At 57.0% G+C, this 24733-nt stretch overlaps 1 protein-coding gene across 1 annotated transcript in view; it reads right to left on the bottom strand.

The window, feature by feature from the left end:
- Positions 1–24733, bottom strand: part of DCHS1 (dachsous cadherin-related 1) — a 46455-nt gene that overhangs the window by 18987 nt on the left and 2735 nt on the right. The window contains exons 2-7 of the mRNA XM_027670060.1: positions 19061–20871; positions 5213–5401; positions 4882–5113; positions 3601–3837; positions 2279–3298; positions 1714–1901 (exon numbers count right to left, since the gene is read on the bottom strand). Of these exons, the coding sequence (XP_027525861.1) occupies positions 1714–1901; positions 2279–3298; positions 3601–3837; positions 4882–5113; positions 5213–5401; positions 19061–20871 (3677 nt within the window). The remainder of the gene's footprint in view (positions 1–1713; positions 1902–2278; positions 3299–3600; positions 3838–4881; positions 5114–5212; positions 5402–19060; positions 20872–24733) is intronic.

Below are 24733 nucleotides of genomic sequence, written 5' to 3'. Positions count from 1 at the left end.
CTCCAGCTGATGTTGGAAGGTGCTGACATGGAACCCTCCTCTGCTTTGCCTGATGAACACCAACATGAACACAGCACCAAGCATGTCTGAGGGAATCACAGAGCTTTGTGTTATCATCCAGTTTTCACTTTTCCCTCCAAGCCTCTCTTCTACACCCAAACCATGGCTAACAGTGGGCTCTTCCTGTGCTTCCTACCCCTATTTCCAGTAGGAGAGCTGCAAACTAAAGTGCCCAAACAGGTGTTTGCTCAGAGCTGCTGCAGCATTTACGTGCTGTCAGGGCTCTGAACCCAGCTTTGCCCCGTCCCCTGAAGGACACACCTGCTTTTGTGGTCCCTTTGTATAAGCAGAGCCCTCCTAAGCTCTAGCAGGGGACTCACAGCACTTTGTGCCCCCAGACCCTGGGATCAGCTGCAGATCCTGCCATGCAGCATGTCACAGATGTCCCCACACAGGAGCAGGGCTCATATGGACCCTGGCTGCGAGCACTGCTGTGTCGCAGAGCCCGTCCAGTGCAGCCTCAGCCATGCCGTGGCTGGCTGCTCCCTTGCCTGCTCTGGTCCCAGAGTGCTGCTCAGAGAGAGGGCAAGACTAACTGTCTTCTCTGCCTCCTTCAGGCCCTGGGAGATGCGTTCACCCAGGCCAAACCCTGCTAGCAGTGTTACCAGCAGATCAGGGCATGCAAGAAGGCATCTGGGCAAGGGATGGCTGCACCCTGGAACAGGAAGGGAAGCAGCAATGAACAGGGAAGGCCTGGTTGGAGCTGCAGAGTGTCCCCAGGTCCTGTGTCACCCAAATAGGCAGTGACCACCAACACAGATCTGCCTGCTCTGCAGGGGGTGCGTGGCTCAGGCAGCATCTGTGACAGAGAGTGGTTTCCATCGCTGTGATGTGTGTGAGCCAGCCCCATGTGAGGGGCTTTGAGCACACAGCCTGATATGCAGTGTCCAGCCACAGGCTGTCCCTGTGCCAAGAAGATGAGGCCAGGGCTCTGGCTGCTCACTGTGCTCTGCTGCTGCCAGCGATCTATGGTCGACTCCCATGAGCTCTTGCCTCTCATGCTGCTCTTAGGGACGTAGCAGAGCAGAGGCAGGCAGACGTGGGGCTGGTCCTCACCCACTTCTCCTGAGCAGCACCCACATAACTGAGTCTGCAGCACATGTAGTGCCTGGTGAATGCTGCCACCAGAGTGCTGAGGAAAAGCTGGCAGCCACGGCGGACTCCCAGAAAACCACTGTGTGTGCCAAGCCCAGCTGTGCACTGCTTTCTCAACCTACCAGAAGTAAGGGTGGCTGTACCCAAAATCCCCAGATCTAGGTGATGGCATCCTGCACCTTCCTACCCACAATTGCTTACCCTGGCTCTTCAGGGTCAGGTTCAGGCTCCTCTTGCCATCCCTCCCTGCAGGCACATGCAAGCCAAGAGCTTCTGTCTGCTGGCCAGTCTTGCTGGTGCCAGAGCCCTCTGCAGCCCTTGCCTGCTCTGTCACCAGGATGTCTGCATTTCCCAAGGACATGCCCATCCTGCCATGTCTCAGTCAAATTTGCCAGACTGCCCTGGCTGCTGCATAGATCTGACTCGTGCCTGCTCATCTCCCACCCCAAAACTCTCCTGGGTGTCCCTACCCCTCCCCATCCCCCAGCAGAACTGCCTGTCACATAACCAGAGGCTATCTGATCCCTGCCTCACCAGCTCTCCAGCCTGTGCCTCTACCTGCACGGGCAGCTCCTGACCACTGCCCACGTGGAGGAAAGCAGGAGCATTGTCATTCTCATCCAGCACGGTGACATAGATGGTTCCGGTGGCACTGCGGGGTGGTGCTCCCCCATCCTGCACAATCACCAGGAGCTGGAAGCTGGACTGCTGTTCCCGGTCCAGGCTGTGCTTGGTGCTGACCTCTCCTGTGAGGGAGAATCCCAGAAGGGTTTGGGTTGGAAGGTACCTTCAAGCCCATCTTGTTCCACCCCACTGCCATGGGCAAGGACACCTTCCATTAGACAAGGTTGTCCCAAGCCCTGTCCAACCTGACCTTGAACACTTCCAGGGATGGGACAAGCACAAGAAGTGGGAACACGGAGAGGTGGGGACACAGCTCGAGCCCTCTCTTAGAGCAGAGCCTGTGCTCAGCTGCGTTGCTCAGGTGTGTTGCTGGAGCCCAGCACTGCAGGGGCAAGAAGGTGCCTATTCTGCTGCTGCACTGGCCTGTCTGCCATCACTGCTGTCCTGTCATGGGCTTTCCCACCAGTCAGCCCCACCTAGAAAGCCAGGAGTCTCTCACCTGTCTGTGTGTGGATAAGGAAGTTGGGATCGTGCTGGAGCAGGCGGTAGGTGAGCCGGCTGTTCTGCCCCGCGTCCCGGTCACTGGCCGTCACTCTCCCCACGCTGCTGCCAGGAGCCTGGTTCTCAGGCACGGTGAAGAAGTACCGCTCCTCGCTCAGCCGAGGGCTGTTGTCGTTCTCATCAGTGATGCTGATTCGCACGGTGCTGGTGCCAGTTTTCCGGGTGTCCCCCGCAGCCCCGCTGCCTCCCACCGAGGCCAGCACCGTCAGCACGTACAGGTCCCGCATCTCCCGGTCCAGGGCGCTTTTGACGTACAGCCAGCCGCTCTCGGGCATGATGCCGAAGCTGGCAGCGTCCCCGTCTGCACGCAGGTGGTAGGTAAGGGCTGTGGGTTCCACATCGTGTGCCAGGGCCCTCACCTGCAGGAAACGGGTGGAGACGGGGACACCTTCCTGCACCTCCACGCGGTAGGTGAGAGTGTCAAAGATGGGCCCGTTGTCATCCTCGGCTTGCACGTGCACCAGCAGCGTGAAGGTGGAGCTGAGCTGTGGGACGCCGCTGTCCCGGGCCACGATGGCCAAGGTGTAGGCTGAGCTGGCCTCAAACTGCAGGGCCCCAAGGAGCCGCACCGCCCCCGAGGTGCGTTCCACGCTGAAGGTGCCCTCACCCCCTGACACCAGCTCGAAGGTCACCTGGCCATTGGCACCGCTGTCACGGTCCTCGGCCTGCACGGTGTAGACTGTAGTCCCGGGTTCTGTGGCCTCTGGCAGCAGGATGGAGTCGGAGGGGCTTGGGAATGCCGGCACATTGTCATTCACGTCTGACACAGAGATCTTCACGCGTGTGTTGCTGTAGGCAGGGGGTGAACCGCTTCGGGCCTGGACATCCAGGATGAGGACTGCCTGGGACTCGTGATCCAGAGGCATGCTGGTGCGGAGCTGCCCCGAGGCCGAATCAATGGAGAAGTAGCCATGCGGATCCCCCGAGGAGATGGAATAGAAGATGTCATCAGCATGACCTGTGGACAAAGGGATGGAGACAGGAGGAATGACAGCAGGCTGGGCAGTGCTGGCTGTGCCGGAGGTGGTCTGAGATGTCCAGCAGCACTGTGCCCATGCTCGCAGATGCACAGGTGTGTGTACAGACATGGGGTAAGCACACATGCTGAGCTGGGTGACAATCATAGGGTGCACGTTCAGACGTGTGTGCGTGGAGCTCCCAGAGCAGGGCTGCTCTGTGAGGAAGTGTGGTGGGTGCTGGACCTTCAGGATGGTGTGGGGACAGGGAAAGTGACGGCATGCAAAAGGGACGATGCCTTACCTGGCGGGTTGTGGGCCTGGACAGCCCCCACGCTGGTGCCCTGCGACGTGTCCTCGGGCACAGTGAAGAAGTACTGAGCTTGCTCAAAGACAGGAGGTGAGACTGTGCCCTCCACGATGCTGATGTTCACCCGGGCGTTTGGATGTGCCTGCAACCCCCCCCCGTCCTGCGCAGAGATCACCAGCTGCACCAGGGTGTTGGCTTTGCCGCTCAGGGACCATGACAGGGAGATGACACCTGGGGAAGAAAGCCATTGATGGGGCACTATGCTGCACCCCTGTCTGTCACTTGGCTCCAGGGGATAGGCCAAACCATAAGCTGGAAAATACAGATCAGAGGGGACAGGAAACAATGTGAATCATAGAGGGAGCTTGCTATGGAGGAGCTGGAGTGAAGGAGAGGAGCCCTCCCAGGAAAGCCTACCCAAATACTCCCCACTCAACCTTACACCCAGCCCTGAGCTAAGCAGTGGTACAGGCTTAGGGACATGAACCAGAGGGTAGGTTTTGGGAGAGAGAAAGGAGGGGAGAGGGCTTTCTAATGTGGGGCACAGGGTGAGGGTCATGACACAGCAGGCGGGTCCTGGGCCATGGGGAGGACCCGCCTGGGCTATGGGGAGGCTTTGGGACTGAAGTACTATAATTGACAAGCCCTATGAAGGAGGTGACCTTCTGTTAGGAGGGCTGGTAGTGCCTGTCTCATCCCAGTTACCTGTGGGGAACTTGGGAACGTTTTGCAGATCCCTCAATGTGCCTTCCTGTCCTGCTGAGAGCCCCTGCCACTGCACGCTCATGCGCCCACCTCCCCAGCAGAAATTGCTCTGTTTTCAATGGCCAACGCAAGGCAGAGCAGACACAGCCAGTGAGAATGGTGGAACCAAGAGTGACAGATACGGAGGAGAGTTAGCTGAGCTGGGGAGAGGAGGGAACTGGCAGGGACAAGAAACAAACCAGGATATGGCTTGATGGGGCAAAGCATCAGCACGCAGGAGGAAAGGCACAGTGAGTCAGGGATGGGGAAGGGGGGAGAGGAAGGAAGATGGGACAAATGAGGAACAGAGCAGGGAGCAGAAACAAGAGGTCAGGGACTGAATCTGGGAAGGGTCTGCCAGAGGCTCAAGAAGTCAAACAGAGAATGATGTGGCAGGGAAAAGAACAGGCATACTCTGGAGGCCGACTGCACTGCTGAGGTGTCCAAGCATTGATACACAGGCTTGCTTTGACATTTCCCATATCACAATGCTCTGGTTTCTGCCTGCTCTGGCTCCCTGACAGCTCTCACCTGTGTCCTTGTTGAGGGAGAAGAGCGGGGGCGAGTTTCCCAGGACAATGCGGTAGGTCACTCTCCCGTTCAGCCCCTCATCCTTGTCGTTAGCAGTGACACGCAGCACAGCTGTCCCTGGCATGCTCTGTGTGCTGATGCTGGCGGCGTACTCCAGCGGGTAAAACACTGGCCGGTTGTCATTTGTGTCCTCCAGGAACACTTTCACGTACACCATGGAGTTCAGGCCGCCCTGCAGAGGGACTAGGTCAGAGATAGTGCAAGGGCAGCAGCATCCCTTGCACAATGCTGAGGCAGCAGCACCACGTCCCATGGCCTCGCCAGCACTCACCCCATCCACAGCAGTGATGGTGAAGTCGTAGGCAGACGTGCCCTCGTCGCGGTCCAGGGGCTGCTCCGTGCACAGCTGCCCCGAGTGCTTGTCAATGCTGAACTGCGTGGGGACAACGCTGCCGATGCCAGAGCCAATGGAGTAGGAAAGAGAGCCAAACGCGCCACTGTCTGCATCTGTGGCTGTCACCTGGGTCAGGGAGGGTACTACCTTAACAGAGCAGACCACCAGCCAGACTCAGCCCTGCCCCATCACCACACCCCACTGCCACCCTCTGCTCCATGGTCCACAGCCACCACACCCTCCTCAGAGAAGGTCATCGTGAGGAAGAGTGACAGTGACTGCCTCGAGCCTGCAGCTCTTGTCCTGCACCAGCCACCGCTTCCCCTGCAGCCCTCCCTGCAGCAGAACAGGGCTCCCAGGGCTCACTGATGCAGACAGTGCCGTGGGCAGTGTTGTCCGCAGCTGTGGGGCACCCTAGGATCAGCCTGTGCTGGCGGGTCCCTATGAGGGGACACAGAGGAGGGGGAGCACTGTGTGCAAGAGTTGCACTCTGCTTTCTATCTCCAGCACTGCTGCAGGTTCCTCACCACCCAGGTGGCAACTCCCTTCTGCACCTCTGGGGCAACATCCATCACCCAGGTCAACAAGACTTGCCTTAGCAAAAGAAAAGACCATAGGGAGAGGGGAAACAGAAAGGCCCAGGCTCACCAAGATGCCAAGGACCTCACAGTCAAGCACCCTCATTGCCCCCCACATGATCAGCCAGCCAGGGACAACCTGCACAGCAGCAGCAGCTGCCCCTTCCTCTCTGTTCCTTCTTTTCTCAAAGACACTCAGGATGGGACAGGAAGAAAGTCAACCCCGTTACCAGAGCCACGGCTCTGTCCTGCTTTCAGAGCTCTGTATCCAGCAGCCCCGGGTGCTGGGGATGAGGATGGAGAGTGGGATAGCCCAGTCTCACTGGGATAGCCCTGGGATAGCCCAGTCTCACTCAGCCTGGGGCACAAGAACTGCACCCACCACGACAGACACAGCAGGAGGATGAATGCTGCTCCCTGCTTGCCCACCCCAGTTCCTCCTATGGCTCCTACAGAGTTCAGGTCAGCAGGAACCAAATCCTGACCCCACATCCCTGCCCACAGCTCCTCCACCAGCTGGGAGCTCGGCAGAGAACAAAGCTGGGGGATGGAGCCGGGAGGAGGCAGCTGGGCCAGGCCCGGGTGAAGTGGAGTTCAGGCCTCGTCAGCCACAGCTCCTCCCTGCAGCGGCCATGGGGCCTCGGCTCCCGCGCGAGGAGCGCAGGAACGCCGCGCGCGCGCCAAGGAGAGGGCCCGGCTGGGGGCTGCGAGCACGGCCACCGGGGACGGAGGGACAAGGGCAAGGGGACACAGAATGGCTGGGCCAGGAGGGAACAGTCAACCCAGCAGGGGTGACACCACCCTGCCCTGACCAGGAAGAGGAGGCAGCACCTGCAACACCCTCGCCAGCCCTGATGCCTGCGGTCTGAGGGGCTGCCTGCAAGGAGAAGCTCAGAGCACATCTCCAGTGAGCACCAGGCTCCTGCGCAGAGGATCTGCTTCCCAGCTCTGCAGCAGCTGCCAGAAGAAGCACCATGGAACAGGATCCCCCCTCCCTGCTCCAGCTGCAGAGCACTCAGAGACACAGGTGTCATGACAGAGCTGGGTCAGGAGGCACTTTGGGAAACTGGATCCATCTGCTCCTCTGGAGCTCACCCTTCCCTCTACAGCCCCAGCCTCCCTTGCTGGGGAGCTGCTCACTGGAGAGTACAAATCTGACCTCACTGACATCACTGGAGCTCATCTGAAGGGTACCAGCAGAGTGGCTCCATGTTGGCTGTTGTAACTGGGGTACAGCCCCATACCCACACCCCAGTGTGCAACTGGGCCTGGCCCTTGTCTCCCTTGGATGGGTGATGCTAAACTGGTGCCCAGAGAAAAGCCACAGGAACAGGAAATACTTGCTGGAGCAGGTAACGGTGTTGGCTCAGTCTGGGGACGCTGAACACTTTGCTTTGTGCTCTGCCACTGTGTGCAGGAGGGAGGCTGTGGCTGGCACACCCCCAGCCCCAGCTCCCTGCCCACAGACCACTGACATCCCATGTGTGCATCCCATGGGATGGGGCTGGCTGCCTGCCTGCGGGCCGCCCACACTCAGCGGGGCCTGACTGAGGCCCGAGGGCAGCAGGATCCCCCATGCAGCTGGGTGATGCCTTGAGAGACATCACAGGGGTCCACGAGCCACCAGGTACGACAGCCACCTCATTTCAGCTGGCACACAAGGCTGCAGGCTCAGAGCACACACGGTCTGGGAAACGGACACATTTTTAGCTGTGATGGTAATTAGCCACCAAAAGGGCTCATCAAGGCCTGCGGTGAGTTCACCACTCCTGGAAATTTTTAAAATAAGTCTGGACATTTTTCCAGGAACTTTGCTAGAAGCTAATGCAGGGCAGCCCCAGGCTCTGTATTTAGCATCCACCCCAAATCTTGAATTCACAGCTGGTTTTACTGTAGCTCACTCATGAGACTCCTGATGTTTGCCTGAAAAACAGAGGGAAATGGGGTCAAGCTGCCTATGGAACTGCCCAGGAAACACTCCACTGGGGCTGTGCCAGTCCTGCTGCTTGAATATGTGGGAGCAGGAGTCAGAGCTCTGAGCCTGAATGGAGCCTCCACAGCCCCCTCATCTCTGACTTTTGAATGGAGTCCCCACAGTCACTAAAGGCTTTAAGCACAAGGACATCAGTGCTCTGCCAGGAAATCCCTGAAATGAAGCTGCCAAGGAGGCAGCAGTACCTGGGGAAGCCAGGATCACAGACCCCTGATCTCACAAAGAATTCCAATGTCCCTGGCCAAGCAGGGGTGGCACACAGCTGGATCTGCTGTTCACTGGAAGGGAGCACTGATTGGGGATGTGGCAGTTGGCAGCAGGTGTGACTGCAGTGGCCATGAAGCAGCAGGTGCAGAATCCTAAAGGGAGTGAGGAAGGAGAGAAACAGAGTACAGACCCCGGAGTGCAAGAGAGACTTCAGCTTATACAAGGAACTAGTCGATGGGAGGGGTCCCATGGGAGGCAGTGCTGAAGGCCAAGGGAGCTCAGGAAAGCTGGCAAGCCTTCAGGACAGCACAGTGCAGAACAGTCCATCCTAGTGCTCAGGAAAGCAAGGAGACATGTCAGCAGATGGCCTTGGCTCAGTAGGGGCCTCAGGGCTCAGCTGCCATGCAAAAGGCAACGTATGCTAAGAGATTGGGGTTGTTCAGCCTGGAGAAGGGAAGGCTCTGGGGTGACCTGATTGCAGCCTTCCAGTACCTGAAGGGAGCCGGCAAGAAAGATGGAGAGAGACTATTTACAAGGGCCTGGAGCGACAGGATAAGGGGGAATGGCTTCACACTGACAGAGAGTAGGTTTACATTAAATACTGGGAAGGAATTCTTCCCTGTTAGGATAGTTAGGCCCTGGCACAGGCTGCCCAGAGAAATTGTGGCTGCCCCATCCCTGGAAGTGTCCAAAGCCGGGTTGGACGGGGCTTGGAGCAACCTGGGCTGGTGGAAGGTGTCCCTGCCCATGGCAGGGAGGTGGAATGAGATAAGCTATAAGGTCCCTTCCAATCCCAACCATTCCATGATTCTATGAGATGGGAGGTGGGTATGGAGGCAAGCTACACAGTATGAATTTATAAACATCGCCAGGCATGTCAGGAGGGTGTCAGCAAAGTCAAAGTTCAAGTCGGATTGAGACTTGAAAGGCGAACTGAGGGTGCCAAAAAGAGCCTCTACCACTGCACCGGTAGGAAAAGGCTGAAGAAGGGCCCATTTCCAAGTGTGGTGGGTGATTTAGTGACAGCAGGCAGACAAGACTGGAACACTCGATGCCTCCTCCACCTTGGTCTCCACCAGTTTCCCAGGCCTCCATGTTGTTCAAAAGGGTTCAGAGCTAACAGAGAGGAGTGAAGATGGAGTCAGGATTTCTTTAATGAAGTTGATCCACATGAATCCATGGGACTCAACAGGCTGCATCAACGGATGCTGACAAAAATGGATTTATAGGGCTGCTCTTCACATGTGGTAGAGATCAGGGGAGATTTCTGACAACTGGAGGGAAGCAAATATCACACCCCATCTTCAACAAAGGCCAAAAGGATCATCTGAGGATCTAAATTCTTGTCAGCCACACTTTGGTCCCTGGGAGAATCATGGAGCGAGTTCGCTCAGAGTATGTTTTTGGCCACACAGAGTATCCTGGGAGGGAAGAGCCATCCTGGATTGACTGTCCTGTTTGCCCTCTGTGATGTTACAATGATGGGATGTGGGGTCAAAGGGCTGACAGCTGTGGGTGACGATTGCCTTGACTTTAGGAAGGATTTTGACACCTTCTCCCACAATCCTCATACCCAAGGCAGGATGATACAGCTTGGAGGGCTAGACAACCGGGTGGGTGAAAGACAGGTTGGAAGGTAGGCTCTGAGGGGAGAGGTTCACGAGCTGTGCTCTGCCAGGAAGTGGTGATGAGGGAAAGGAGCTGGATGAAAGTGACAGATGAACTACAGCTTTTCTGTCACATAATGGATGCAAATGAACTGGCATGTGCCCTTGGGACCAGAGGATGTGTTAAGGAACCCAGGAGATGCTGTGTTTTGAAGCCTTTTCCTTGATAGGTGTAGAAGAGGATGCTATCACAGGGGGGCTTGGGGAACACTTTCTGCTGAAATCACCCACTGAACAGTGTAATTACATGGAAACGCAGCTGTTGGCATCCAATTCCCAACTGGATTTTAATCTGGCCAGGGATGTCAAATTCAAGATGAAGAGCTTCTATAAGTGCATCAGTGACAAAAGGAAGGCTGGGTAAAAGGACCACAGCTGAAGGAGATGGGGAACCTGGTGACACAGGACATATAAAAGATTGGGGTACTTAATGCCCTCTCTACCCTAGTCTTTACTAGTAAGACCAGTCTTCAGAAATCCTAGGCCCCAGAGACCGGGATGAAAGCCGGAGCAAGGAAGATAGACCATTGGTTGAAGACAAACAGGTCACTGAATTCCTAAGCAAACTGGACATGTGTCCTGGGCACCCATGAGTGCTGAGGGAGCTGGCAGACGTCACTGTTAGGCCCCTCACAATAATCGTTTCTCAATCACAGTGTTTGGGAGGAGTGCCTGAAATCTGCAGGAAGGTAAATCTCTCTCCTATCTTCAAGAGTAAGCAGCAGGATTCACTGGTCTACTCTGGCCTCCAATCGGGAGGCCTGGAGACACACTACCTATAACGCCGCTGCTTCCTTTGAGAACGCACAGGGGATCACTCTCGAGGAGAAAAGACAATGCAGAAAGAATCATGTCTTGCCAATACCATCCAAGGAGTCTTTCTGCTGTGCCTTTTGCAACTGGACTTGTCTATCTTGCATTGGCCTCTTTAGCCACCAGTGCGCTTGTAGCAAATGTGGGTAGAGTCCTTCCCAAATCTTTGTTCGTGAAGCCTAGCCATGATGACAGGTAACTACAGACCAGTCAGCCCCACCTTGATCCCTGGGAAACTCATGGAGCAGCTAATCCTCGAAATCATATCTATGCACAGGAAGAACAGGAAAATCATCAGGAGTGGTGAGCATGGTTTCTCCCAAAGGCAAATCATGCTTCACCCACTTGATAAACAACTGGTAGATGACAGAAAAGGAGTGGATATTGTCTATCTGAACTTTAGGAAGTTCTTTCACACTCTTCCCCCTAAGATCCTCATGGAGGAGCTGTTGGTGAATGGGCTGGATGAGCCAACAGTGAGGTTGGCTGGAAACGGGCTGAACGGCTCCTGTCCAGAGAGTGGTGATCAGGGGCACAACACCTACTTGGAGGCCAGTAACTGGCAGTGTACCCCAGATGTCAGTCCTGGGTCCAGTCCTATTTGGAATCTTCATTAATGACCTGAATGATGGGGCAGTGTGTAGCCTCCCCTCAGCACATATGGGGATGACCTCAAACTGGGAGGAGTAGCCTGATATGCCAGAGGGTCGTGACACACCCAGAGGGACCTCGACAGGCTGGAGAGATGGACGAGAGGCCTAGCAAAGTTTTACACGGGGAGGTGCAAAGTTCTGCCCTGGGGAAGCAACAGTCCCCTGCACTAATATACGCTGGGGGCCATCCCACTGAAAGCAGCCTGGCAAAAGAAGCCCTGGGGTTCCTGGTGGGTGCCAAGTTGAAGATGAGACAGCAAGGTGTCCTTGCTGCAAGGAAGCAGAATGGTATCCTGGGCAGCATCAGGAGGAGTGTGGTCAGCAGGTCAGGGATGAGATCCTGCCTCTCTGCTCAGCACTGGTGAGGCCAGAGCTGGAGGCGCTGGGTCCAGTGCTGGCTCCTCAGTACAGGAGAGAGATGGCCACACTGGAAAGAGTCCAGTGAAGGGCCATGAAGATAATGAAGGGACTGAAGCAAATCTCTTGTGAAGAAAGGCTAAGGGAGTTGGGATGGTTCAACCTGGAGAAGAGAAGGGGTATCATCCATACATGAAAGAAGACAACAAGAGGATGGAGCCAAGTTCTTGTCAGTGGTGCCCAGTGCCAGGATCAGAGGCCATGGGCACACAGTAAAACACAGGAGGGTCCCTCTGAAAATCAGGGAGCACTTTCCCTGTATGAGGGTGACCAAGCTCCATCACAGGTTGCCCAGGGAAGTGGTGACATCCTGGGCAAACAATTCTGGATGGTGCTGCTTGTGCATGGGGGGGTTGTACTAGATTATCTCAAGAGGTCCCTTCCAAACACAACCATTCTGTGATCTCCAAAGACCCTCCTAAACACCCCAGTTCCCCATTGAGCTCCAGTTGTCCAAGAGAGGTGATCTGCTTCCCCAGCCCTGCACAACAGCCCTGACCGCACTGGGCAGCAGCACCTGCTACCTGCCCTTCCTTCCTCCCAGGTGTGGTGAGAAGACTTAGTTGGAGTGCCCTGCAGCTGGTCAGAACAACACCTGGTGGGAGTGCTGTGGCCACCACAGAGCAGAAGAGGATGACACAAGAGACCAGCAAGATGGCTCAGGGCTAGGCAGAAAGGAGCCAGAGCACCAGCCTTAGAAAAGGAAGCCGGGTCCTGGGCTAGTGTGCCTCTCCCCACTGCATTGAGAACTGGGAGGGCAGAGATGGGCATCGAGGCCTTGCTATTTCACACTCTCCTCTCAGTTCCCCAGCAAGACAGAAGCCAAGGCACTACAGACATCTTACATTCCCCAGAGATGGGGATGGATTAAGTGCAGCCCCACACCAGGGTCCTCAGCTGCATTGCCTGTGGGAATCAAAGCCTCCCTTTCCCACAGACCCATCTCGAGGGCAGCACCAGAGCCCCTCACCCAGAGCCATCCCTTGCCTTCACAGCCCTGCTGCTGAGCTGTGTGCCCCTGCGCAGCCCGCAACGCTGGAAAGCAACGGAGCACTGCTGAGCAGCTCGGGCCTCCATTCCCTGGCTGTCCTCCCTGCTCCAGCCAGCGCAGTCGCAGGCAGGGAGCTCATCTGGAGCCTGGCCCTGGCTGGGGTTCTGCTGCGCACATGTTACACTGTGGCTTTGGCAAACATCTGGCCCTGGGCTCCCTCCCCTCCGAGTGACGGCTCTTGGTGGGAGAGGAGGGGAGGCTGGCGCCAGTGTGGTCAGCGATCCCACGCACGGCTCCCTGCGCCTGAGTGTGTGCCAGGCGTCCTGCCCTCGCGGCCCTGGCACAGCCGCTGACCAGCTAAAAGCCGGGGAGCGGCTACGCGGCTATTTCAGGAGCCGTCCCTGGCTCCCGGGCTGCGTCTCAGCCTCCAGCACGCTCGGGCCTCGGGGGAGGGAGCGGGGTCAGGGTTCGGCCCAGCGACAGTCCAGCACACGTGGCTGAGGCGAGGGTCAGAGCCCGCGGCTGCTGGAGCCCCCCGTCCGGGGAGCCCCTGCACAGCTGCCGGCACTGCCGCCTCATGCCGCCGGGTCCCCGCTGCCCCGGGCGTGGGCAGGGGGCTGGCTGGCAGCCCCACAGCCACAGCCTCCACACTGCCTGTGGAACTGTTGCTGCCTCATCCCTGGAAGTGTTCAAGACTGGGTTGGATGAGGCTTGGAGCAACCTGGTTTACTGGAAGGTGTCCCTGCCTATGGCAGGGGGTGGAACGAGATGGGCTTTAAGGTCTCTTCTGTGATTCTTTGAAACACATCGGGCTGCCACAGCCACACACAGCCAGGAAGGGGAGCAAGGCCTGCCAATGGCCTCCAGCACTGCTCTGGGATGGGGTAAAGCCCTCAGTTTGGAGGATCAGGGGAAGTGGGCTAACCACAGACACTGTCAGGAAGGCAGGATGCAGGATGTGGAGGGTGAGGCTGGGCAAGAGGTGCAGGAGCCTGGGGACGCACGGCGCCTTTCTGGGAGCCTGGAGGCCTCTGAGTCCAGGGACAGACTAAGGCACAAAAGGAAAAGGAGCAAGGCTCACACTTGGGCACCCAGGTGTCCTGGCTGGGGAAATGGCAGCTGCAGCTACTAGGGCATAGGGAGCCCGTGGAGGGTGCTGAGCAGACTTGGAAACTGGGAAGCAGAATAAGGCAGGGAATCCTGGAGCTGAGTGGGGCTGGGAAGCTGGGCTCTGCAGGGAAGAGTGCTCACGGTGCAGGGTTTGAGTAGGGCAGCCACAGTGTAGGGTAGAAGTGGCAGAAGGACCCCAAACCAAGGTGTGGGGCTGGGTTTCAGTCTTGCAGAGCTCAGGCAGGGAGTGCTCACAGAGAAGTTCTGTGCAGCAAGATGGGATGTGGCTGGGCAAGACATGCAGGGGAGACAGGGTTGTGGTCAGCATGAGATGAAGCATGCCAGGCAGGGCAAGCCTGGGGACCAAGGCAGGGATGGGGTCCCAACAGCAGAAGGATGTGGAGCTGCTCGAACAAGTCCAGAGGAGGCCATGGAGAGGCTCCAAGGGCTGGAGCCCCTCTACTCTGGAGCCAGGCTGGGAGAGCTGGGGGGGTTCACTTGGAAAAGAGAAGGCTCCAGGGAGACCTGAAAGCCCCTTCCAGGACCCAAAGGGGCTCAGGGAGAGCTGAAGAGGGACTTTGGACAAGGGCCTGGAGGGACAGGACAAGGGGGAATGGCTTCACACTGATAGAGGGCAGGGTTAGATGGGATATTGGGAAGGAATTCTTCCCTGTGAGGGTGGGGAGGCCCTGGCACAGGTTGCCCAGAGAAGCTGTGGCTGCTCCATCCCCAGAAGTGTTCAAGGTTGGACAGGGCTTGGTGCAACCTAGTCCAGTGGAAGGTCTCCCTGCCCATGGCAGGGGGTGGAATGAGAGAAGCTTTAAGGTTCCTCCCAGTCCAAATCAGTCTGTGAATCCGTAGGGAGCAAGGAGAGGCTGGTATGTCCCAAGGGCTGTGCAGGTCAGGGAGAGCACAGCCAGTGAGAGCTGCCCTGGGGCACAGCAGCAAAGGTCCTGGGGAAGAAGTCAACTGCAGCTGGCACTGACCAAGGTGTGTGTGGAGAACAGGAGGGAGCAGAGACTGGGGGGCCCATGCTGGTGGCTGGGGCTCTGTGAGGGGGACAGGGGGACTGGCCCTTTGGAGGGCAGCGTGCACCAGCGTGGGGCTATGGGTGCATGTGGAGGAGGGAGCTGTGGGAGCAAGGGTGGTGGGAGGAAGAGGAGTTCTGAGGGGCCTGGAGCTGAAGCAGAGGTAAGGGAAAAGGGGCAGCTGTGAGGGGGCTGGGGATTGTGTGGAGGAAGGAGAGAGCTGTGCGAGGGGGCTGGGACGAGGAGCAGAGCATGGGGGGAGAGGAGCGCAAGGGGCTGGGGCCTCTCAGCTGCAGTGGAAAAGCTGCTGCAGCTCCAGGGGAAATGCTACTTGAATTAATCATGGCGCTGGCTGCTGTGCCAAGCCCAGGAGGAGGCTGCTGGCAGCGCAAGGAAATAACTTTCACAGGAATTTGGAACAAATGCAGCTCTTCTGGCCGTAACAACAGCACTCACCTCCCCCCACAACCTCCCCATGTACCAGCATCTCCCCCATGTCCACACTCCTGTGTACCTCCAGACTCTCCCACATGGCAGCCCACTCCCCAGGATCATGATGCTCTCCCTCCCCTTGCTTCACTCCCCAGCACACTCACAGGCATCTCCCCGTTTCGCCTCGGAAAGCTTGCCTTGTTTCTGAGGAGGGGGAGGCCTCTTCTGTGTCGTCCAAAGGCCTGAAAATAGGTTGATGTTAAATGCCCCCTCTCCTTGGCAGCAGTTGGTGAGCATGAGTCCTCGTGCTGCTTCAGTCCCCACGCACAGCTATGCCCCGTGTCCCCTCACAGCTGCCGCTTCAGCAGCACAACCGAGGCATCAGGATTAGCCCTCCACACATTCTCTTTCGGTAATACAGTGTATGTGGTCTGGTGTAGCCAACAGCTCTTCACCCACGTCTTCCTCCCTGGGGCACAGCCCACAGGGCTGTCTCAGTGCAGTGCATGCATGTCCCATGAATGTCCCATGGAATCACAAATCAGGACTCAAAACTCATCAGACTTATCCTCAAAACTGCAGAGACTCTACGTTGGGTGCATTGCTGGTCAGCGTTTCATTTTGGATATCCCCCAACAATTGTGTGTATGGATGCTCTGGTTCCATAATCATCAATATTGGATCTATGCAAGAATCAATTAACCACCATCTCATGTCATTCAGGTTTTTGTCCAGTCAGCCCATGCTCACTACATGGGGTTCACAGCTCTCTGTCAGAGCACAGACAATGCTTGATTTAGAATGAAAAGTCAGAAAGCCCCAGAAAAACAGTGTCTGACCATGCATGCAGCATGCTGGTACAAGTCAAATGTTTAAAACAAATTTAAGCCAGCAGGGTGAATTTATACCAGAGCAGTGCTTTCTATCACGGAACCACAGCACTGGAATGTGGTCCAGTGTGCCCTAAAGCTTCTGCATCGTCAGCTGATGGCCACAGAGAGGAACAAGGGAGCTAGCCAGTGACTGTCTCCTGCTCTATTTTCTGCTGATTGTATGTTCACTGGTTACCTGGGTTCTGTCTTCACTGGTGTTTCTCTCTCATCTCAGACTTGAACTGAGAGTTTGCCATTTTCTTTGCTTCATGCTCGTGCAGAATCTGCTACTGTGGGACTTGACCCATGATAAACACAAGTGACAGAGGAGATGTTATGAGTTCCTTTTCTTTCTCTAGAGCTCAGGCCAGCAACCTGCTCTGCTCATCCCTGTTTGTACCCCAGGTACAAAGACTGACCTGGCAAAGAGGGGAAGCAGGAGACCTGCAAACACTCTTCAGGTCTCTCCTGGTCACTCACAGGGACTTCTCCGTTCCCCACTGTTTGTCCTACTCACAGAGAGCAGACATCACTGTCTGAAAACAGACCTCATCCTCCCAGGGTCTTCTGCTTAGAAACATGACAATCCAATGGAGAACCAAATCCACCAAGTTCTGTGCTGACCTGAGTGACTGTCCTGTGTCCTGCATGTCATCTGGCAGGGCCAGAGCTCTTGTGACCATTGTGTGGGTATGGCCCAAACCCAGACCTTGACAGAGACCCTTTACCATCCCAAGTCAGGGTGAGCCCTGATGCCTGGAAGCCATGGACAGATGGAGTCAGGCAAGAGCAATGGCACACAGGGGCTGTGGGGCAGCACACCTGACGTGGGCAGCCCTGTGGGACACAGTGCCAGACACTGGCCACTGTGGGCCCTGGCAGCACCTCTAAAGCCCTCCCGTTCATGACAAAAGGGGTGGTCATGCTGGGCAGCTGTGCTCCGAGCTCAGGGCTCCCTGCCCTGGCTCTGTCCAGCTCCCAGACCTGGCTGGCTCCTGCTGCATCCCCGGCCGAGCCATCAGCCTGGCCAGCCTCCTTTCCCATCCTCTCACATTTCCCGGCTCAGAGGAAGCAGCAGCAGATGTGTGAGCTGTTTGCTTTGTGCCGAGGCCACGCGGGAGTTACCTGCACTCAGCCCAGACGCGCCGTTTCCAAACGAAACACAAGGACTGAGCCAAGACCATCAAAATTTGGCCAAAGCCTCTGTCGCTACTGACCGCCGGGTCAGCCCCGTGCCCTGTGCAGTGTGGAACCGGACTGGACCCTTCAAGGGCCAGGCAGCCATGTGCTGGACCTGCTTCTGGATGTGTCCCCACGGCCTCGCACGCTCCGGCTCATCCGCAGGGTCCGCTCTCCCTCTGGCTCAGCCCCGCACTCGCAGCCAGGAGCCCAGCCGCCATCTCCGATTGCATTTCCAGAGCGCCTTCCCACACGGCGAGCGGCACTGAGCAGGAAGGCACGGACAAGGAGAGAGGAGGGCCTCCCTTTGGGGGCTGTGCAGCCCAGATGTCCCCGCACACGCCTGAGGCCACCATGTTCTCCCAGGGACATGCAGCTCCTCTGCTCCAACCCTGTTCCTGAACCCATTCCTGACCCCTTCCCCATTGCTGTCCCCAGCCCTGCCCCATCCCCACCCACCCCAGAATGGGACAATGTGTAGTGTGACCCTGCACAGACCAAACCTAAATCTCCTCTGACCCAAATCTTCCTCCTCATCCCCACCTCACTTCTTCTGCCCAGACTTCCCCCTAATCCCACCTTGACCCATCCCCAAACCCCCCAGATCTGCCCTATCCTACACTTGCCCCTGCCCCACATCCCTTCTCTTCTACATTCCTCCTTTCCCCCACACTCCTACCCCATCCCCTGCATTCAGCCCCTGACAAGCCCCTCTCTAGTGCTCCCACCCCACTCACAGTCACCTGCATTCACACACCCACCACAGCCCACCCTCCCCAGCCCCACTCACACCCCCCATGCTGCTGCCGTGCTTCCACAGAACACCCATAGACAGTTCTTTCTTGCCAGCTCCAAATCCTTCTCCGGGCCCATCTAGAGACCCCTTTCCCAGGCCAGGTCACAGGACCTCCTCCTGCCTTGTCTCATGGGCCTCAGAATTCCTCCTCCTCCTGGCACCGTGGGCACCTCTCACCACCTGGCCCCAGAGCTCCCTATGGCCCCAGCCAGACATCCTTATGTCCCAATCCTTCAGCAAAGAAGTGTCCTCAGTGTCACTGGTGCTTGTCCCAATGGACAGCCTGGACACCGCTGTGGTCAGGAGTCTCTCACTGCACCCCTGCACCAGCTCTCCACTGTCCCCAGTCCTGATGGCGGGTGGCATCACCTGTCCCCAGGAACCAGGGCTCCAGGGCTTGAGCTGTGACAGAAACACCAAATGCAGGGAACACAGAACACACAGAAACCAAATGGCACCGCTGGCTCATTGTGGGGTCACGGAGCTTTCGGAGGGGCAGCAGCTCTCTGGCTCCAGCTGCGACCTCTTGCAGCATAAAGGCTGGCGCAGCAGCACGTGCCTCAGTTCATTAGCATAATTAATACTAATGCTCACAACCAGCCCTAGCAACACTGATGAACTTGGGCTAATGACCTCGCAGGGGAGGGGGAGCGGGGGAGAGGGAAGTTCGCAGCTTGGTTACAGGCAGCTTCCCAGAGGTGGTTCCTGAGCTCTGCTGTGAGTGCCCTGGCTGCAAGGCAGCTCCACACTGGTGAAAGCAAGGCCTGGCACAGCAGAACCCACCTCAACTGAGGCCCACAGCGTGCTCTGCACAATGGACAGCCTCGCAGTGTGCCCAGTGTCAGTGGCATTGCCCGTGACTCGCGCGCAGAAAGGGTGTGACACCGCTTGGCCCCATTCCAGACTCATATCGAGAGCAGGAATCTCCGCTCCAGCATTCCTGCTGCAAACACTGCCCGTCAAAGCCATGGCATCTGCACTGAACAGCCTGCAGTGGCACCCCAAGCCACTCACAGCCCTGGCCATGCCCTCCCCAAGACTGTACCTACCTGCAAGAAGCAGGTCCCAACAGGGGTGTTCTCTTTCAGGGATACATTGTAAAAGTTACTCCTGAACACCGGCTCGTTGTCATTGACGTCCTGCAAGGCCACATACACCACCGCTGAGGAAGAGAGGGCAGGAGTTCCCCGGTCTGTGGCCAGCACAGTCAGCTGAGGCTGAGGGTCCTTCTCGTAATCCAATGGGGCAGCGGTGGTGATAATGCCAGTGGCAGGGTCGATGGCAAACCAGCTGGAGTGGGTGTCGTGGCCATGCACGATACTGTACTGCACCTCCCCGTTGGGACCCTGGTCCTTGTCACGAGCTGTGACCTGCAGGACAAAGCTGCCTGGGTACACCACCTCGGGGATGCTCTGCTTGTACTCCTGCTGGTCAAAGAGTGGGGGGTTGTCATTGACATCCATCACCTGCAACACAAAGGTCGATTCTGCCCGGAGTGGGGGTGTTCCTGAGTCCGTAGCTGTCACCCGCAGATCATAGGAGTCTCTTTCTTCCCGATCCAGAAGTTGGTCCACACAGATCAGATAGATGATGTTATCTTTAGTAGTGAGGGCAAACTTGCCATCCCCTCCCTCCAGTGTAACATTGACATTGGAGTACTCTCCATAGTCTGGGTCAGAAACAGAGATGCGAGCCACATACTGTCCGGGCTGGGCTCCCTCGGAGATCTGTGGGGAGCCATCCTCACTCAGGAAGATGATAGTCATAGTGGGCTGGTTGTCATTGTAGTCACGCACATGAATAGTGACAAAGGCTGTGGTGACCTCAGGATGGACAGCCTTATCCCTTGCCTGCACCACCAGCTCATGCACCTTCCTCACTTCATAGTCCAGACCCTTGTTGAGTTTGATGACTCCAGTCCGGGCATCAATGGTGAAGTACTGGTCAGGATCGCTCTGCCGCCGGTTGATCTCATAAATCACATCCCCATTGTCACCTTCGTCTGCATCAGAGGCAAAGACTTGCAGGATACTGCTGCCAGGTTTCAGATTCTCTGAGATCAGTGTATGATAGCGGCTCTGGTTGAAGCTGGGAGCATTGTCATTGATGTCCTGGATGGACACATCCAGCGTCATCTGGGTGCTCCGGGGAGGAGAACCACCATCATAGGCTTCCAACAGCAGCGAGTACGATGAACGATTTTCCCGGTCCAGAACATTGCTGACCACCAGGTCCAAATACAGGACCCCGTTGGGTCCTCGACGTGTTTCTAGGCGGAAGGCCTGCCCCACGTTTCCTCCTTTAATCACATAGCCTTGTGTGTTCAGGAGGCCACTGTCAGCATCAAAGGCCGGGTCCAAGGGAAACCTACTGCCAATGGGTGTGTGCTCTGGGATCTGGAGGGTGCTCTGCTGTTTGGGAAAGGCTGGAGCGTGGTCATTGATGTCATTCACTTGGATGTTCACTTCTACCGTGACTCCCTCCGGGGTGACAGCAATGAAGCTGTAGTGGTCCCGAGTCTCACGGTCCAGGACACGAGCTGTTTTGATGATCCCCGTGTTCTCATCTATCCCCAAGTCAGTGGAGACACCACTGCCCTCCTGTGCCGAGATGAAATACATGTAGGCACTAGTTCCAGGGGGCAGGCCAGCACTGATGTCCCCAATGATGGTGCCAGCTGGCTGTTCTTCATCTATTTGTAGATCCAGGGTGCCCAGGACAGCAGAGCCCATCCCTGCTCTCAGGCCCCCAAGAATGAGCAGCTCCAGCAGAAGCATGGCTGACCCTTTCATCTGCTCCATGGCTGGCAACTGGCAGAGCAGAGGGTGGCTTGATCTCCTTTGCAGTATTTGCTTTAATCCTGCATGGAATGCAGACCAGAGGATACTGATTAAGAGGGAGCAAAGGAAGGACAGAGAAAAAAGCCTTGAGAGGAAAGGCCGGCCAGGTACCTGCTGCCCAATCGCTGTGTATCACCTGTCCCTCACAAGGAGTGAATGTGACAACATGCCAGAGGGTGCCCAGAACGGAGGGTGGGGACAACATATGAAGTCAGCCCAGCAGGTCACAGCTGACAGGACATCGAGGTGAGCAGCTCGTGCCCCATCACCTACACCCTAAACTGCCCCTCCCAACCACCACCTGGCTGGCAACACTGGCACCAGCTGCCCTAGAGCAGTGTGCTCCTGTGCCTTTAACAGCTGAACGCTTCCTGTGAGGCTCAGAGCCTGTCTGCAAGGGGACAGAGGTTTTTGGACAAACAGCAGCCTTGCACCTCTCCACCCTGAGAAAAGCTGGTCTCAAATTGTGAGAGAGCTCAGCAAGTGACCAGTTGAGACTCTAGCTCTCATCCCCCACTCCCTCCCCCCTCCCCAGCAGCGTGCCTTTCGGGACCACAGGGATATAGGTGCCAAAAACCCATGAAGTGGAAATCTGGTGTCCCTGGGAGGGAGCACAGAGAGGGAGTGGGCTTCCATCCAGTGAACAATAAATCAAAACGGCTGTATTGCAAAGGATGTGCCCACAGCTGGGAATGCCCGGGATAAAATCAGACCATGCCCATTGTTTTGGCTGGCACTGAGATCTGTGGGTGCCCCAAGCTGGTACCATGGAGGGTGGTGGCAGTGCAGTAGGAACGCAGCGACTCCCTCTGAGCTGCCGGTTGCTCGGGTTCCTTCCCGTCCCACACCCTCTGCTGCTCACTCCCCTCCTTTGTCTCCTTCTCGCTGCTCCTTGCTGGCTCCGGCTCCTTCCCTCCCTTTCCCCCGTAGCTGCATTTCGCTGCAGCAATGGGGGAGGGACGCGCAGCCAGCCACAGCTCCTGCAGCACCGCAGCCGGACACGGCAGACACGCTCCCCGTGTCCACGGGCTGCCAGCCCCTGCCCTGCCCACCCCCGCTGAGAACAGCCAGGGGAACCCAGCGGCCAAGGAGCTGGTGAGGAGCACCAGCCTCAGCACTCGCTCAGCCCCGGTGAACGAGGCTCCGTGGTCTGCGGGGATGGCGGCTGCATGAGCTCACACTTGGACTCTCTTGAAAGCGTTTGCTGCTGGTCCCATAACCACACTCAGGAACCGCTCATGTCAGATGAAGGAGCAGGATCCTCCCTGTTTTGGGGGACAGAGGTGGCTGACATTGTCTAGTTTGGGAACTAAGAATGTCAGCCCTTGACCAAAGAACCCACGGCGGTGTTAACCCTTTCTAGGGAACATAGGATGGTTATTCCTGGGTCCCCTTTCCCACCTTGGATCAGCTGTTTAGGTTGGTTTTGCCTGTAGAAATTCCAGGTTACTGATAGAAACAGAAACATTAAAAAGTGTTTTCTATGCATAAAGAAGTGTTTACTTCAGTGGGCATCTGGTGTCTTAGGTCTATCCGCACATTTTGAGGTAAATCCACATGCTTCCCTTGCACCCAGCAAGTGAGAACCCTTGCAGTGTTCCAAGAGCAGAAGTCAAAAGAAGATACTTTTGTCCCTTTGGGCTCCGAGTTGGGAATCTGCACCAATTCAGTGGTCCTAGACAGGTCTATCTCTCTGTTGGAGCCAGTTCTAATTCCCCAGCTGGAGGGGTAACTGCCCACCCCCAGAACATGCAGTGCTGGGGCATGGAGTCCCAGGTAGCTTCTGTGATGAAACTGCACCATCCCAATGGTGCCCAGTTGCTTAGGTCATGGGAAGGGACAGGGCAGAGGGTTAAATGTCTTGGCAGGAGCTTAGACGCAAAGAACAAAAAAAGAAAAATGAGAGTGGAAAAGCAGGTAGAGAGCCAAGGTTCCCTGGGGCAAACTCAGTGGCTGAGGACAGGATGGAGCTGAAAGATCGTGCGTGCGTAGTGCCCGGAACAGATCAGGCCACAGATATGGGGAAAAGCCCAACTGGTTTGATTAGTAATGCAGCTCTTGAGAAGCCAGTGAGGCTTTGTAAGCTGCTGGCAGGGAGGAGAGAAACTCGAAAAGTGAATCTGGGGAGTGCGAAGACCAGCTGAGAGCACTGGGACAACCAGGGAACAAAAATTAGGGTCCCTGGGTTGGGGAACTGGTGATGAAAGCTTGTGTAAAATTCTCCATTTCCATCCTCCCTGGATGCAATTGGGTAGTTTCAGAGCCTGTCTTTTGGCAAGAGGTGCAACTGCCCAGCTGCCAGACTGCACCAGTCCAGGGTAGCAGAAGCCCCCTGTTCTGATGAGGTCTGCAGGCTTGGGTCATAGGGAGACAACAGTGACCTCAGTGGATGCAGAGTCACCAAATCTGAACAGCTGCTTCCAGTTAGCAGAGAGCTCAGCACAGGGGCTGGCTTGGCCGGTCCGTGTAACGTGAGCCAGACTGCCCCACTCCCCCTCTCTCCCTCCCACTGCCGGGCACCAAGATCCCTTGTGAAAAACGGCAGCAGGAGCCTCTGAAGAAAACTGCCAGGATGAGAATCTCTCCACACAGGCGTTTGGGGTCCAGAGCCATGGTGAGGATGTTGACAGGAAAGGCAGTTAAAATGGAGCGAGCTGCAACATCCATAAGCACATCCAAGCCTAGGGCTGACAGGATGGGGCACCAGGAGAGCCCAGCCTACACTTAGCAGATACGTCACATTTAGGAAGAAAAAAAAGATATGGAATTGCATTGGGACCACTGTGTCCACCCCTGCCTTCCAGTGGCACCTCACGCCTCGTGTCAGCCATGAGAAAAGGGACGTGGGCCCACAGCAGCCCCAGCAGAGAAGATGGAAAGATGGCACCCACTGTGCACGCCACAAACAGATGTCAGAGTGCTTGCTGTGCAAAGGCCCCATCAAAGCTGCAGATGCTGCTGATGCCATACCCTAAGTCTCACATGAGAGGCCATGACTCATGTAATGATGTTTTTGAGACACCAGTCCAGATGAGGAAGGATTCAGAAGCCTGTTTAATCTTTGCTGAGCACCAGTTACTGACCTGGAATATGCTTTCCTCCTCTACATTCACACAGATTCTCTCTCTAGTTTCAGATGATCTGCCCTCCGAACCATGCACAGTTTAGACTTGCCTGCAGTGCACCCTTGGGCTAACAGCTCCCTTCCAGCCTGCACTTAGCCTGCTGCTACAGCCATCTCCATGCCTCCTGGCCCTCCTACCATTTCCTAACCTGGGCCTTCAGGACCAGCACCCTTCTGCTCGCTCCCAGCAGGGCCACACAGCCCCGTGTCCCTCTGATATAGGCTCCGAGCAGTCACAGTGGCAGTGGCCATCCTCTCCCAAGGATCCACCGCACCCTTGTGGATCCCATTTTTGTGCCACACTGGGGCTACTCACAGGGTCTCCTGTCTCTGAGAATGCTTCCTCCACAAAGGAAGTTCTAATGAAATTTCTTCACGCCGGAGCCAGTTCCCGCAGTCCCAGCCCCGGGACACCCCCGCGCTGCACCGGGTCCTGCCGGGCTGTGCCCATCACCGAGGCGCTGCGGGGCCTCGCCTGCTCCCTGCACACCGATGCCCCCGGCTGCCGGGGCTCGCGCTCCCCCGGAGCTCCGGGGGCTACCCGGCCGCCTGGCCCACCGCCCGCGGCCGCTCCCTGTCCTTGTCTCCGGCGCTCCCGGGCGTCCCGCACCGGGCGGTCCCTGTGCCGGCGTTCGGCCAGCCCCGCTCCCCGCTCCGCTCGGGCCGCAGCCCCCGCCCGGCGCCTCCGCGGCTCCGCTGAGCGCCGTCCCCGCGGCGGGTCTGCCCTGCGGCGGCACCGGGCCCGCCCCGTCCCGTCC

This window comes from Corapipo altera, unplaced genomic scaffold (genome assembly GCF_003945725.1).
Source record: "Corapipo altera isolate COAL_440 unplaced genomic scaffold, ASM394572v1 336, whole genome shotgun sequence".
In the NCBI taxonomy this organism is placed as follows: Eukaryota; Metazoa; Chordata; class Aves; order Passeriformes; family Pipridae; genus Corapipo; species Corapipo altera.
Note: the sequence above shows the minus strand (reverse complement) of the source record. Positions and strands in the feature narration are given on the sequence as shown.